General features: G+C 37.7%; 1 protein-coding gene across 5 annotated transcripts in view; it reads right to left on the bottom strand.

Annotated features, from left to right (window-relative positions):
* Positions 1-15,010, bottom strand: part of ATP11C (ATPase phospholipid transporting 11C (ATP11C blood group)) — a 219,053-nt gene that overhangs the window by 22,285 nt on the left and 181,758 nt on the right. For all 5 annotated transcript variants that reach the window (XR_013277047.1, XM_077489893.1, XM_077489767.1 and 2 more), the window contains exons 24-28: positions 10,524-10,651; positions 8,556-8,691; positions 4,799-4,864; positions 2,909-3,012; positions 2,655-2,808 (exon numbers count right to left, since the gene is read on the bottom strand). Coding sequence is in view for 4 of the 5 variants with exons in the window: in XM_077489893.1 (XP_077346019.1) it covers positions 2,655-2,808; positions 2,909-3,012; positions 4,799-4,864; positions 8,556-8,691; positions 10,524-10,651 (588 nt within the window). In the remaining variant the exon portion in view is untranslated. The remainder of the gene's footprint in view (positions 1-2,654; positions 2,809-2,908; positions 3,013-4,798; positions 4,865-8,555; positions 8,692-10,523; positions 10,652-15,010) is intronic.

The raw sequence follows: 15,010 nt of genomic DNA, 5'->3' as shown, positions 1-15,010 counted from the left end.
TATATATATATATATATATATATATACGCTTTCTGTGATTTCCATACTAACACTATGTTTGGGGATATGTAAGCAAGGTATTGTGTCTCTGTAGATATGTTACTGGTGTATCAGTAATGCTGATTGTGTCTCTGTGGACATGTTCTTAGATGTGCCAATACAGCACTGATTGTGTGTCTCTGCAGGCATGTTCATGCTTGTGAGAGTACAGTACTTATCATGCCTCTTTGGACATTGCTGTTTGTGTCAGTATGGTACTGATTGGGTCAGAAATTTCTTGCAGTGTCAGTACATTAATTATGTTGTCTTCTGGTTGTGATTGTGTTAACTTGGTTTGATTCAACTTCTGGCATTATGATCATTATCTTTATACGGTTTTATTTTAGGTCTTGGAAATTGGTTATGTTGGGGTTAGGAAGGCAACACAAAAAATCTGGCCTAGGGGAAGAAAAAAAAAAAAAAAAAAAAAGCAGAAATCTGGCCCTGTTTATTAGCCATGGTGATGTATAAGTACAGCTAATCTGATATATTGTTATGACACTGAAATTGAACAAATTGAACACCTACACATTGGCAAAGGACATTGGTCAGGATATAACTACATATCCCCCATCCCAATACCATCTAAGTTCAATATTTAGTACCTTCTACATAATAATCAGCATGTGCTGCATACTGCGGATTGTATGGTGTGTTAGCAGACTAGCTATATATCTGCCTAAGCATGCAACATGCTTAGGTAGATATAAATAATGCAGTAGCATTATTTAGGTGCCTGCCAATACCATTGGTTGTACAAACTGCCCAAGACAAAGGTGTAACAGTAGCCACAGACATAAGCCAGCAAATGGATACAGGCACACTTCAACCAATAAAATGTAATTTGTTTAGTTGGTGCATCTATTTCTAGTCAGCTGCTTATTGAAAACAAAGAACTTTTAATCCTCCTCCTAAGGCGCCTGTACTGACTGGCTGAAAAATGTGCCTATCCTGTTGACTATTCAAGTATTCTCATTTCATGGTGTTTGCTTGTGTCCATAAACATAACGTGGTCAAATGAGATGGCCAAACTACTATTAACTTAAATTGGCCCTGTCTTGAATATAGGAAAAACTGGCAAAACTCTGAAAAAGACAACTGTAATAATCTTTCCCACTGCCAGTAACACTCCATTCAAGGGGAATCGCATCGCCCCCTTTCCCCCTCCAAATTCTGCTTGGAAACCAAACAAGAGAGTTGATCTTAAAGTAGATGTAAACCAGATTCATGAAATCAGAGCTGGGTACATATATCTGTAGTGTTTTCTTATCTCTTCTGACAAGTTCTCTGAAAAGGCAGCCTGAAGTGTGTGTCATGGGAGGTTGCTATAAATAGATTAGCAGACAGCTTGCCGTCTCAGAGCAGAGCTCTGTACATTCCTTACTTTGCCAATATGGAGTGGAGGTGTGTGCCTTTCCTCCAATCGGCTGTCTTGACTGTATGCCTAAAATCCACTTCCAGTGCTGACCAGGAAGAGAAAATCTAACATGAAGAGCCCTTTCTAAAAGATATATACAGCTGAAGACAGCAGATATGCATGCAAAACTTATGTAGTGAGATTGGTTTCATCCTGTGTATCATCTGAGGCTGTTCACTTCATAGGGTACATGTGAGGGTTTGCATCAAATTTAAGTGTTCACTAGCTCCTGACGACTTATGTTACTACTGTGTCCTGTATTAACATGGAGGTCAGAGGAAAGAACCAATGCATGTTGTGCGAGACCCAGAAGACTTTGGGGATGATTCCTCTTCAATGGAGCAGCATGGGCAGAAGGAAAGGGGAGCATTTACTTTTTTTTTTTGCAAGATATTCATCTTGCCCATTTTCTAATTTACAACAAGGTCGCTTTAAAATTAAGGACACCTTAAAGAGAAAATTGCATAACTATAAAATCCAAATGTCTTAATTGATTTTTTTTTTAAGTTAAACAATTCATGAAAATAAATGATAATTTATGGAATATTCTGATTGTTGTGACTTGTTCTCTTAAGTAATGCAACACAGCTAGCTAATACATGCCAAAAGCAGTTGAGTGACCCATGAAAACTATATACGATATATTGTTTCATGTACGCCTCTAACATTTTTTGTTTTTTTTGGTTTAATAACCCATTTTTATTGCTTTTTTGTTTATTGCACAATATGCACATGTGTATTGTTTATCATTGATGTTTTACTTTTTGGAAACATTATTTTTGAAAGTTTTTTTCCCTGATCTATTGTTTCACTATATTCAGTCACGTGTTATATACTAAGCGCTGCACTGTTTTCCACATTTCTGTTATTTAGACCTAGTATCTGTTTTTTTGTGCTTAGCTGCTATTTTCTTAAATTGAATTTTTCCTATATCAACTAATTTTTACCAAGCGCAAGTTTTACTCTTTTGTACGCCTCTAACATTATTCATACTTTCATTAACGTACTCATGCAGATTACGTCATCCCAACTGATATTCAAACTGGGAAGATACAAGCCAAAAACAAACCTTTTGGCTTAAACATGACATACTATAATACAATAAAATGGAATATAAAAAAAAAACAAAAAAAAAACAAAAAAGAAAACCTAGCTTCCCATTTTCCTGTGTAAACAAAACAAACGTAAGTAGCCTTACCTTCTGGCCTGCATTCCTAAGATTTATTAAAGTTCTAAGCAAGAATTCTGGGTACAAGCTGACAAAAATCAGAAGAATTATAGCAAGCCAAACTGACACGGATGTCAGCATGTTGGAAAATACAAAGTACATTCGTTGCTGCTTGAGGAACGGCCTAAAAGAGGGAGGAAAAAATCTATTAAAAAAAAACCTCTAAGCAGACTTGCATGTGTAGTCTTTAGAAAAATAAATTCAACAGAATCTTGCACACTTACCAAATGATACCTCCCCAAAATATGGAGAAAATGACATAAAAGGCCAAAGAACCCCATATGACCAAATGGTTCAGCCAGGTCCAGTATCGAGTATCTAATGCAAGCTGTTAAAAAAAAATAAAAAAAAAATAAAAAATACTATATTTTTCATTTTCAGAAAGGTTAACAAAAGGACTAAGCTTTAGTAAACAGGCAGGCAGAGCAGTTCACTAATTTTCATGTTTTTCAGGGACTCATCACTTCTATTGAAAAAAAAATCTGTTGTACACATTTTTCTCCGTAAATAAGAGCTACTGTTATTTTCTAGGAGGGCTGCAATATAAGCCCTAGCTTAAAATGCTTGTAAAAGCCTATAAGCCACTCTATTACCGTAGTATATAATGTGTGTGATTCTGTAATATAAATTGTGTAAAATACCTTCGGTACAGCGCCGCTCAGCTGACCTCCCCGCTGTTCTCCTACTCTTCTCCCAGCTGTCAGCGGGGGATCCCGCCCCGCACCCTCTGCAGTGCTCGGAGTGTGGAGAAGAGCTCAGGCAGGTCAGGGAGGCGCCGAGAGGCGATGTAACAAAAGGTATCTGGCGATTATATTACAGAAACATACACATTGTACATTATATACTACAGTAATGAGTGGATTATAGGCTTTTACAAGCATTTTAACTCGGTTTACACTGGGGATTCCCGACAGGCAAGGAGGGAGAGGGACAGAAAAGACAGCACATTACATGCAAGACCTACCCTGAAAATAAGCCCTACTGTCTTTTGTTGCCAAAATTAATATACGACCCGGGCTTATTTTCGGGGAAAACACAATAGCTCAATCTGAATTTACACACAAAACTGAACAAGTCAGAGAAATGACTCGTACATCTCCCTGTGTACTTGGTATCGGGTGAAAAGAAAAAAAATGTATTGTGTGCTCTGGGGATCCTATGCCCTGGATATTCCATGTATTAAATGTAAATCCCATCATTTCTACACAGAACAAAAACAAACCAGGACCAGAGACACAACCATGTTGAAGAAATGAAAGGAATGGGAATATCAATAGAGTCCAGACAAATGAATGGTGTGTGTCTTATGCCGCGTCGGAAAAAGCTCTGATGGTTTTCCCGATGTAATTCTGCTCAAGCCGTCTTCCCTACAACAAATTCCGATTTATTTACAACACAGTGATGTACAACGGGACTAGAAAAAGGAAGTTCAATAGCCAGTAGCCAATAGCTTCTGTCTCTTAGTTGAATCTGAGCATGCGTGATTTTTGGCGTGTCGGAATTGCATACACACGATCGGAATTTCCGATAGAAAGTTTGTCTGTCGGGAAAATTGAGAACATGCTATCAATTTTTGGCTGGCGGAAACTCGGACAGCTAAATTCCGATGGAGCATACACACGGTCGCATTTTCTGATGAAAAGCTCTCATCGGTCTTTTTCTGGCCGGAATTCCGATAGTGTGTATGCAGCATAAGTGGAGAAACATGGCATGGCACAAATCCGGAGAGCTCTTCTGAACATACAGTTTGAAGAAAAAATGGCAAAAAGCAACAGTAGGCTGGACTACGAAATGGTCTCGACTGTTGGAAAAAAAATAAAAAATAACAACCAACATAGAAAATGTAGGCAGACCAGAAGGCATATACTGCATATACAGTAGGTAAAGAAATAGAGAAAAGATTAAAAAAAAAAAAAAATAGGAGGGGAGATCAAGGGTACTAAACGAATCCTGAGAAATCCTTGCGTAAGATGCAAAACATTAAAGGGAACATAGGAGGGATGGTGGGTGAACACAGGATTACCTCATCACTGTAACGACATCCCGTCACCAGACCATTCCTTATAACAAAAATCTCATATTTAACATTTATTAGTTATATGTCACATACTTACCTTTAATGTAACTGTAAACACTAATGTAGTGAATATTATTGTTCCAAAAGACCAGTTTCCAAACACCTGAAAAAGACGACCCAATTGTGAGTGATTTACAGTATTTTTCTAACAAACTTACAACTGGACACATCCACCCAAGCAAACAACAAATAAAAAAAAAACACTTTTCTGGTAAAAGGTCATGTATATTAGGAATTTCTTAGGAAACTGCATTTATAACAAAATATGACACTGCCCTGAAAATTGTTAAAGAAAAGTGATAAAAATTTGAAAAACAGAAAAGATTTTCAGCAGGAAAAATCTCATTACAATTTAGCAAAAGCATTTTGGAGCAGAACAAACCATCTCATAAAGCAACATTCTTATTTGAGTCTTATACTGTATTCTAGCTACAAATACTATAAAAAAATCTAAATTGAGACAATACAAAAATGAATTTGCTGAAAGGGCAATGTGTATTCTACATATTTTGTCAAACAAAACCAAACTATCAATACATTATTATGTCGAACACTTAATAGTAAAGTTTTGCTTTTAACGGTTTTTTTTAAAAAAGGTACTGCACAAAAATATAGATACATAAATAAAAGTGAAGATCAACTTTACAACAGTAAGATTGAGAAACATCTTAAGAAACCAAAGTACTGATCTAAGAAACCATTAATAGATGTTTAAAAGATGTTTCACTTTGATCAGACTTTTATTTATTGTAAGCGATCAAAGTTAATTTAGTTTAAAAAAATAAAAATAAAAATCAGCAGAACAGCTAAAATTTTTATAAATATTTGGATACCAATGTTGCAAACTCTTGGCTGTTTTGTGGATTTTTTTTATATCCAGATATTTATCTACTAATGATTGAGGCTACTACATCCATGCAAAAAGGTAGAAACACTATCAAGAAAAAAAAAAAAAAAAAAAATCTTTAAAGGCAATTTTTTAGAGAAATGGAGTACATACAGATCTTTGGAATAGTCATTTGTATTTAACATGGGGAACATACATGTTTTGAGTACTAAAAAAAAAAAAAAAAAAAAAAAAAAAAAAAAAAACACTGAAATGTGCAAGTTGGGAGAAATAGATTCAACTTTCAGTATAAGGCATTTCTAAGTTAAATTAAATACATACATAACCCAAAAACACAGTGACAGCAGTCGGTCCAATATGTAAAATACTAATGACTATAGAGTATGAACCAATTACACTAGTTTAACAATATGAGGTCAAAGAAAGATGCTTACCAATGCTGTCATGATCTGGATGCTGACATTAAAATAGGAAATGAAATGTAAAAAAGTTCTCTCTTTACGGCAAAAAAATAAAAATAAAAACACCAAAATAAAATAAGAAAACTTGAATCCCCAAGAAAATTTGACTAATAAAATCATTTAACAAATGTTTTTTTGTATTACGTATCAAAGGACAAGCACATATTGGCTCCAGAACATTGTTAAAAAAAGGCACATTCAAGTTTAACATTGGCAGGCTAGTGAAGGAAAGAAATAAGTGTGTTCCAAAAGCGAAGTGTAACTATGTATTGTGGAAATAGAGGCGACACTATACTGCTTTTTGCTATAAAACCATTAAAGACTGAAAATGAGTAAAGATTTTTTTTTTTCCTTTTTAGATCACCCTTCAGTGAAAGATCTCAGTTTAAAGTGTGGAATGCACATGTAAGACATGGGACTATAGTGAAGCACTGTAAGCACATCTGTACAATGTATGAAAAATGAACAGGAACAGGTCTTGTTGCCCATAGCAACAAACCACAATATTTTTTTTTTAAATCTGGTCTGCAGAAATGACAGAAGCTGAATAGCTTCTATAAGCAATATGATATTTTTTTTATACAGCAGTCCCATAGTGGTTGCCTTGTCTGTGCACTAACTTAGCATTGTCTTATATATATATATATATATATATATATATATATATATATATATGGGCACACACATTGCTCATTTGTGGGTAGTGCCTTAAAGCAGAACTTTACTTTTTTTTTTTTTTTTTTTTTTTTTTTTTAAGAAAAGCTAGTAGCAAGCAGTGCGAGATCAGACTTTGCATGTCTCTTCTGCCAATATACTATTCCCTCTTGATCCAAGCAAATGTTTTTTTTTTTTTTTTTTTTTTTTAGTACAGTGTGGTATATACATTCAGACCATTTAGGAAGACAAAAGGACCAGAAGTTGGGACAATGTAAGTCCAGCATGCATGCTGGAGAGGTGGGAAGAAGAAAATGAAAAAGATGATGTCTCTGAACCATCAGTGCTGGAGGGGACAAAGACAACGATGAGTCTGCTAGTATGTGCAGTGCAAAATATTTCCGGGTTTTCTACCCATGGCAAAGCTACAATTATGCGTTAAGATTATTACAACACAAATGGCAGGAGATGGGTGGTATATTGACAGATTTGGGTGTGCAGCATCATACATTAAACAAAGAACTGTCAATGTGTGCTCTGTTAATCCCCGTTTTTGAATGGCAGTTAATCTGTGTCCATCAAGGCCTGTGAGCCAATTGAAATGTTAGCTGTATTATTGTATTACGTTATTACCTGCACTGAATTATTAGGAATTTCAGGATTCACCTTGAGTTATGTGACACAAGACTTGAATCCTACATATGACCTCAGGACTCCAATTTAGATAACCACAGATCTCAAAATTAAACCATAACATGTTCAAAATATACCGTGCAGTATATTATCAAACATTTAAATTATGGTTGAGCAGATTTAACCACTTCCTGCCCCGCCTATAGCAAAATGACGAGTGGTGGTGGTTCAGTTATACTGACTGGATGTCATGACGTCTTTCAGGATAACAGCCGGCGCGTGGTGCGGCGTATCCGACACACCGCAACACCGATTTCAGTAATGAGTCTAAAAGAGACTCTTTACACCGTGATCAGCTGTGATTGGACACAGCTGATCACATGGTAAACAGGAAGAGCTGTGTATCGGCTTTTCCTCACTCACATTTGACATACACAAGTAGATGAGAGCTGATCGGCTGCTCTCCTGGCGCGGGGGAGGGGGGGGGGTGTCTGCGCTGATCATCATTGCAGCCCCCCAGAGGATGCCCACTCAGGACCAACAGGGATGCCCACCACTGATGGCCACCAGGGATATCAATCAGTGCCCATAAGTAATGCCTGCCAGTACCTCCTTTACAGTTATGCCCATCAGTGCTGCATATTAGTGACCATCAGTGCAGCCTCATCAGTGAAGGAGAAAACTTACTTATTTGCAAATTGTATAACAGAAACAAAAGAAAAAATAATTTTTTTTCTTCAAAATTTTTGGTCATTTTTATTTGTTTAGCAAAAAAAAAAATAAAAAAAAATCCCAGAGGCGATCATATACCACCAAAAGAAAGCTCTATTTGTGGGAACAAAATTATAAAAATTTAGTTTGGGTACAGTGTTACATGACCGCGCAATTGTCATTTAAAATGCGACAGCGCTGAAAGCCGAAAACTGGCTTGGGCGGGAAAGAGGGGAAGTGCCTGCTATTGAAGTGGTTAAACCATTCATAAAAAGGAAACTAGATTTTGACCTCCCTTTATAACACTTCGAACATAGCATTTAAATGAATAGACTCAAATAGATTTAAAGCGCTGGTTTGGATATATGTATACAAATTTACATAAGTTTGTAAGATCAGTGTCCATCAAAATTGAATGTAACCTGAAAACATTAACATAAAAGGGGAAAAAAAGTTGAAATGTTAGACAATGTCAAAGTGTAGCATACCTGCCCATTGCCTTCCAGTGATGGGTTCTGGAATAGCAGGTAAACTCCAAAGAAGAAAACTAGTCCTTCAAAGGCCCCCAGCATAGTCCAGTATAAAAATGGCAACCACTGTAACATTGCATTGTCCGATATTCTCCTGCAATTAGAACAAAAATATCAACCATTAGGCTCCATGTACACTGGACGCTGCTAAACGTACGTTCAGAGGCAGTTGGACACTTCAACTGCCCATGAACTCATTCAATGTTATCCTATGTGACCATGTACACAGTCTCTTTTATTGCCGTTTTTAGGCAGTTGCATTCAACACAGTTTCTTCGAAAGCAAAAAAAAAAAAAAATGGGTTCAGGTGCCGAAGTTTCAGACGGCAAACGCGGCAACCAGTGTTACGTTTTACTTTGCACATAATCTTTGCTCTATGTGCTACTTTTTTGAATTGGGCTTTTTGTCCTGAATAACAAATTCCAGTAGACCTCAAGTATATAATGTAGGTGGTGGAACTGGTGCCTAGTCTGTTTTTAACATTTAAATGTCAAGAAATGGTCAATGGGCAAAGTCTCGTACTTTGATATGTTCGTTCTTTCATAAATAATGCTACTGAATAATAAGCATTTTCTCAACATTCTGTTTAAGGCCTCATGTACACGGGACGCTGTTAAACGCGTGTATAGAGGCAGTTGGACACTTTTTCAACTGCCCCTGAACTCATTCAATGTTATCCTATGTGTCCATGTACACAGTCTTGTTTTTTGCCGTTTTTATGCAATTGCGTTTAACCTCGTTTTTTCAGAAGCAAAAAAATGGGTTCAGACGCAAACGTTTTCCATGTTTCAGACGCAAATGCGGCAAAACACCGGTACCGCGTTTTCGTTTATAAGCGTTTTTAAAGGTGACCTATTTTTTTTTTTTTTACATTAAAAATCTCAAAAATGATGGCAAATGATGAAAAAACATTAAAATATTTTAAACAATTGCAAGTGGACAATCCACAACTTGTGGCAAGTGGACAATCCACAACTTGTGGCAAGTGGACAATCCACAACTTGTGGCAAGTGGACAATCCACAACTTGTGGCAAGTGGACAATCCACAACTTGTGGCAGGTGACGTGGCAAGCGACACGCTAAATACAAGTACACTGCTGCTCTCACAGTTGCTGCTACTCTGAAATAGTTAATACTTTTTTTTGAGCTTGGGGAGGGTCTATGATGTTAGCTTAACTAAACACTTCTAGACGCAAACGTGGTAAAACGCCGCTAAATCGTGGTAAAAAATCACGCCAAAACGGGCGTTTCTAAATGCCGGTTTCAGCTTTTAAAAACATGTGTCCAGCAGAGTTTGCACCGGCGTCTCGTGTGCATGAAGCTTTAGTCGCGTTTTCGTTTTTATAGACTTTTTTTTTTTTTTTTACAGCAGTGGGCACTCTGCTCCTGTGGATGGAGGAAACACCATCTAAGCCCAGCTTAGCAGTTCCTTATGAAGCGTGCGCTGATTGCCCAGAACAGAAAGCATGTCAATAACTAGAGAGGATAAAGAGGAAAAGTGCAGCCACGCATCCTAGCCTAATCCTGGAGGAAACAAAAGGCTAGTGTAAGGAGATTATTATTCATAAGCAAAAAGTGAACAGGTTTTTTTTTTGTTTTTGTTTTTTATCATGCTCAGCATTTTAGCAGCATATGTACATTAACCTTTAATGGTCTGCTTCTCTACAGAACGATGAAAAAGTTAAACATATCTAACCAATCTTATGTAGCACTGAAATACACAGCATTCATGTGTCCATAAGAATATTTAATCGTATAACAATGTCATCTCATATGTTGCTATACAAACTGATAGACAAAACAAGGTAAGTATGGGTTATACAATATTTAAACCGTTCCAAAGAGAGGTTTATATAGCATAGCACAATAGGAGAGAGAGACCAGCTTTAAACATTTATTTCTGAAACAAAAATCTTCATACATACATATATAATTTCGGGTTTGCCATAAGAGTTTCAATACTGATGTGTTGTTCCAGCAGACTGTAGGCCAGGATTGGAAGAGACGTGAAACAGATGTTGTACATGGTCAGGTAGGCAGCATCATAAAGTGGCTACAATACAAACAAGAGAATGTTCAGTAAGCAAAAATAAATCAATACCCAAAATTAAATACTACCAAATGTATTATTAAAGAATCAAGTAATACTCCTAGAAATAAAATAAGGTAAACATAAAATGTGTCCTAATCAGTCAAAACACCTCCAATAGTGTCTGTGAAGTTTTGTTCAATATTAATCTGGGTGATGGTACAGCTGGTAATAACGTTTGTAACCTTTAAGGCCCCTTTCATGAGGGTGGACCAATCGGGTCCACCTGTTGGTTTTTTAGGTGGACCCGATAGGACCATCCATTGCCCTCTATGGTGCAGTGGGTGTCAACAGACGTGTCCATTGACACCCGCTGACTACTGATCTGCTAAAAACAGACAGATGGGGGATGGGATCAGTTGTCCGTTTACATCCGACCACCCGTAGAGCAAAATTAGGCTGTGTTAGTGTCTGCTCTGCATCAGCAAAGAGGACACAGACCTATCAGCAGTCTCCTCAGCGGGGAGATCCCCCACTGAGCAGGCGGGTCTGGCAGTGTGAAAGAGCCCTTACTGTTCAATATAGAACAAATCCAATGTCAGTAACTACGTCTGAGTATGCACACTGTTATTTCAAGTTTAACCCTTTCACGCCTAAGCCTATTTCTGACATTTGGTGTTCATAAGTTAAAATCCATATTTTTTGCCAGAAAATTACTTAGAAACCTCAAACATTTTATATTAATATATATATATATATATATATATATATATATATATATATATATATATTAATATATATATATATAATTTTTATCAGAGACCCTAGAGAATAAAATGGCGATTGTTGCAATATTTTACGTCACATGGTATTTGTGCAGCGGTGTTTTTAAATGCAACTTTTTGGGGAAAGGGACACTTTCATGAATAAAAAAACAAAAACAAAAAAAAAACAAAAAAAAAAAAAACTAAAAACAGTTAGCACAATTTCTTTGTATAATGTAAAAGATGTTACGCTGAGTAAAGAGATACCAAACATGGCACACTTTATAATTGCTTGCACTCATGGAATGGCAACTACGGTACCTAAAAATCTCCATAGGTGACTATTTAATTTTTTGTTACGGTTACCAGGTTGGAGTTACAGAGGAATTTTAGTGCTAGAATTATTGCTCTTGCACTGATGATCGTGGCGATACCTCACATGTGTGATTTGAACACCATTTACATATGCGGGCACGACTTCTGTATGCGTTTTCTTTGCTGCGCGAGCTTGTGGGTGCTTTAAAAAAAAAAATAAATAAATAAAATAATATTTGATCACTTTTATTGCTGTCACAAGGAATGTAAACATCCCTTGTGACAGTAATAGGTGGTGACAGGTACTCTTTATGGAGGAATCGGATCTAAAAGACCTCCAATCCCTCCTTTGCACTTCAAAGTATTCAGATCGTCAAACTGAGATTCTGAATACTGTATATTTTTTTAAATCCGGCGCCATCGGCAGCAGAGTAAACAGGAAGTGACATTGTGATGTCTCTTCTGTGTTTACATTCAAGAGACTGGAACAAAGCTGTTTCTGGCTTTGTGCCAGTCTCTCTAGCCGCTGTAAGTGGCGGATCGAGGATCAGGTCTCTCGGTGGGACGGGAGGCCCGGTCAGAGTGGCGAGAGGTCCCCTCCCGCTCCTCCGGGAGAACAATCGAGCGTCTTTTAGCCCGCATTGGTTGTTATCCCTAGATAGCCATCGCCCGCTCTAAAAAACGGTACCGGGATGATGCCTGCAGCTGTGGGCATCATCCCAGTATAATCCTTGAAAGCCAAGTCCGCATATCTGCATACACTTGGCGCGAAGGAAATAACAAAAGGCTTTTGTAGTTTTGGATAGGGTGGAGAGAGATTGGAACACCTATCAGGTCTGTACTGCTGTCTGTGCTCCCTTTAAGGAGACTCACACTTTTTCTGTCCTGTTTACGATTATTGAAAGTGAAAGTAAAATCAACTCCTAAATTTTGGGTTGTCCCCAAAACAGTAACAGAGGGGAAATTTTCCAATGGGGACAGCAAGGGAGTTTTTTTGGGCTATGGGACAGGAAGTGAAATCTCCCCCATATGTAAGATGGCAAAAAAAAAAAACACAACTGATGGGGCTTAAAACTCTCCCTACGCTACCCAAAATATAAAAATGTTTTACTTTAACCTCTTCTTCGCCAGGGTATGTCTTTACACAGTAGATTGGTGGCTTATTTATTCTGTGCCATTTATAAATGGCACTGGGAAAAAAAGCCATCAGGCTATCGCTGGGTACTACATTGTACTGGGCTGATCTAAAAGGCTGGGTGCCAAGTAATTGCTAGGATTGTTCCTCACAGCAATCACATGCTATTATTTATAGTGTTGATCCCTCTCCCACTTCAACAAAGGAAGGAGAGATTTTAGCAATTGGGAATGGGGAAAGAAAATCCATGCAACCCCGTGTCCCCCCCCCCCCCCCCCATTCATGATCTTCATCCTGTTTCTAATTGTGACTTGTACCTTATCCTGCACATGAACCCCTTCATCTACATCTTGCTACTATATGTGCTCTGTAAATTAACCCCTTCACTTTCTGATTCCTGTGTTCAAGATCTATACAATAATGTATCTAGTGCACCACTACCAAGCTCCATGGTTTAACCCAAAAAGAGATTGTTTTGGAGGTTTTAGTCTTTTCTTTCTGATAAAAAAAAAAAAAAAAAACTTTTTCTTTTCAAATTTTTCAGGCTCTCAGGTAAAGTGATATGGGCAATTCTAGAGACATTCTGTCGCTGCCTCTGAAGGTGTACCCTTCCATTTGTGCTTGATTAGTTGCAGTGGAGGGCAAGAAAGACATCGGGGGTATAATAGACACCCCGTTGTCTCCATAAAAAGGACCTGTCAACTTCCCATGGTATTACTTGGTGGACTTGTTAGCCCCCTTGTAGTCCCAATAAAAAGTTAAATAAAAAAAAGTGTTTTTAAAAAATAAAAGTAAAACGGATAAAAGTAAATTGAAAAAATGGAAAAAAAAAAAACACATCTCCCCTGTACACACCCATATGGAAATGTGCTGTGTAGGGCACGCACGTGCATGTAAATCTACATTTGGCTACACATTTCAGGTATCGCAAAGCCCGTTAGAGAGCAATAATTCAGAGCCATCATTCATGGTTAAAATCAGTATTAAAGTCACAGAGGTTTTTTTTTTTGTCTGAAAATAACAAACATGCTATACTTGCCTGCTCTGTGCAGTGGTTTTGCACAGAGCAACCCTGATCCTCCTCTTCTCTGGTCCCTCCTCCTTGCCGAGTGCCACCACAGCAAGCAGCTTGTGTACATTCAGACATGGCCCGGCCCCACCCTCTCTCTCCTGAATAGCTCACTCGCTTTGATTGACAAAAGTGGGAGCTAATGGGGCCCGCTGCTGTCTCAGCCAATGAGGAGGGAGAGTCTCAGACAGGCGAGCCTCTTCTACAACATCGCTGGATCGAGATAGGCTCATGTAAGTATTACGGGGGGGGGCAGAGATGGACTACATTAAGATTTAAAAAAAAAAAAAACCTTCTGCCTTTACAACCACTTTAAATCAATAAGCAAACATTATATTGCAGCTCACTAGTTCTTAGATGTTGTGGCTGCATTAGCTCTTTTTTAGGCTTTCTTCCATTTTTCACATAGTGATCTAGCCAGTAAGACTGTTTAACTATACAAGCCATCTTGCATATATAGCCGTTAAAAGGTTGAGACAAACCACCCAACAGTGACAGGGGTGCTTGCAATTGTCAGATTTGATTAATTTATGTAAGTTCTTAAAAAATGTTAGCTGGAGTTTAGCTTCATTTTTTTTTTTTTAGTGTTACTAAATCTGCTTGTACATTTACCACTACCCCAATATAGGATGTTTGTTACAGGCTGGACCAATGCTGAAATGAAAGTGGTTGTAAAAACTGGAGTTTTTTTACCTGAATGCAGTGTCTCTCTCTCTCTCTCTCTCTCTCTCTGGACTCGGGAAAGCCTTTGGCTCCTGCTGCTGTCAATCAAATCCAGGGAGGGAGGGGAGGACTAGGGCCAGGCAGCTTTCTATGATGTCACACAGCAAAGAAGAGCCCAGAGCAGGAGGATCAGGGATACTCATTGCAAGAACAGGTAAGTATGACTTGTTTGACATTTAAATATAAACTTTTAGTTTTTTTTTTAAATAACTTTACACTCAATTTAACACAGACAGCGGCCTTTTTAAAATGACCCACACTATGTATATGTCTTGGGAAACAAACAGAAGAAACACAGTTTACCGGTGAAAACTGCATCACTCTTTTCTAAAGGACATCCTATAAATTCATTGTTTTCCTTGTATGACAAATGCAAG

The sequence above is a fragment of the Lithobates pipiens genome, unplaced genomic scaffold (assembly GCF_037356315.1).
Source record: "Lithobates pipiens isolate NorthernLeopardFrog02 unplaced genomic scaffold, aLitPip1_a1.2 Scaffold_1, whole genome shotgun sequence".
Classification (NCBI taxonomy): Eukaryota; Metazoa; Chordata; class Amphibia; order Anura; family Ranidae; genus Lithobates; species Lithobates pipiens.
This window is presented reverse-complemented; position numbering and strand designations above follow the sequence as displayed.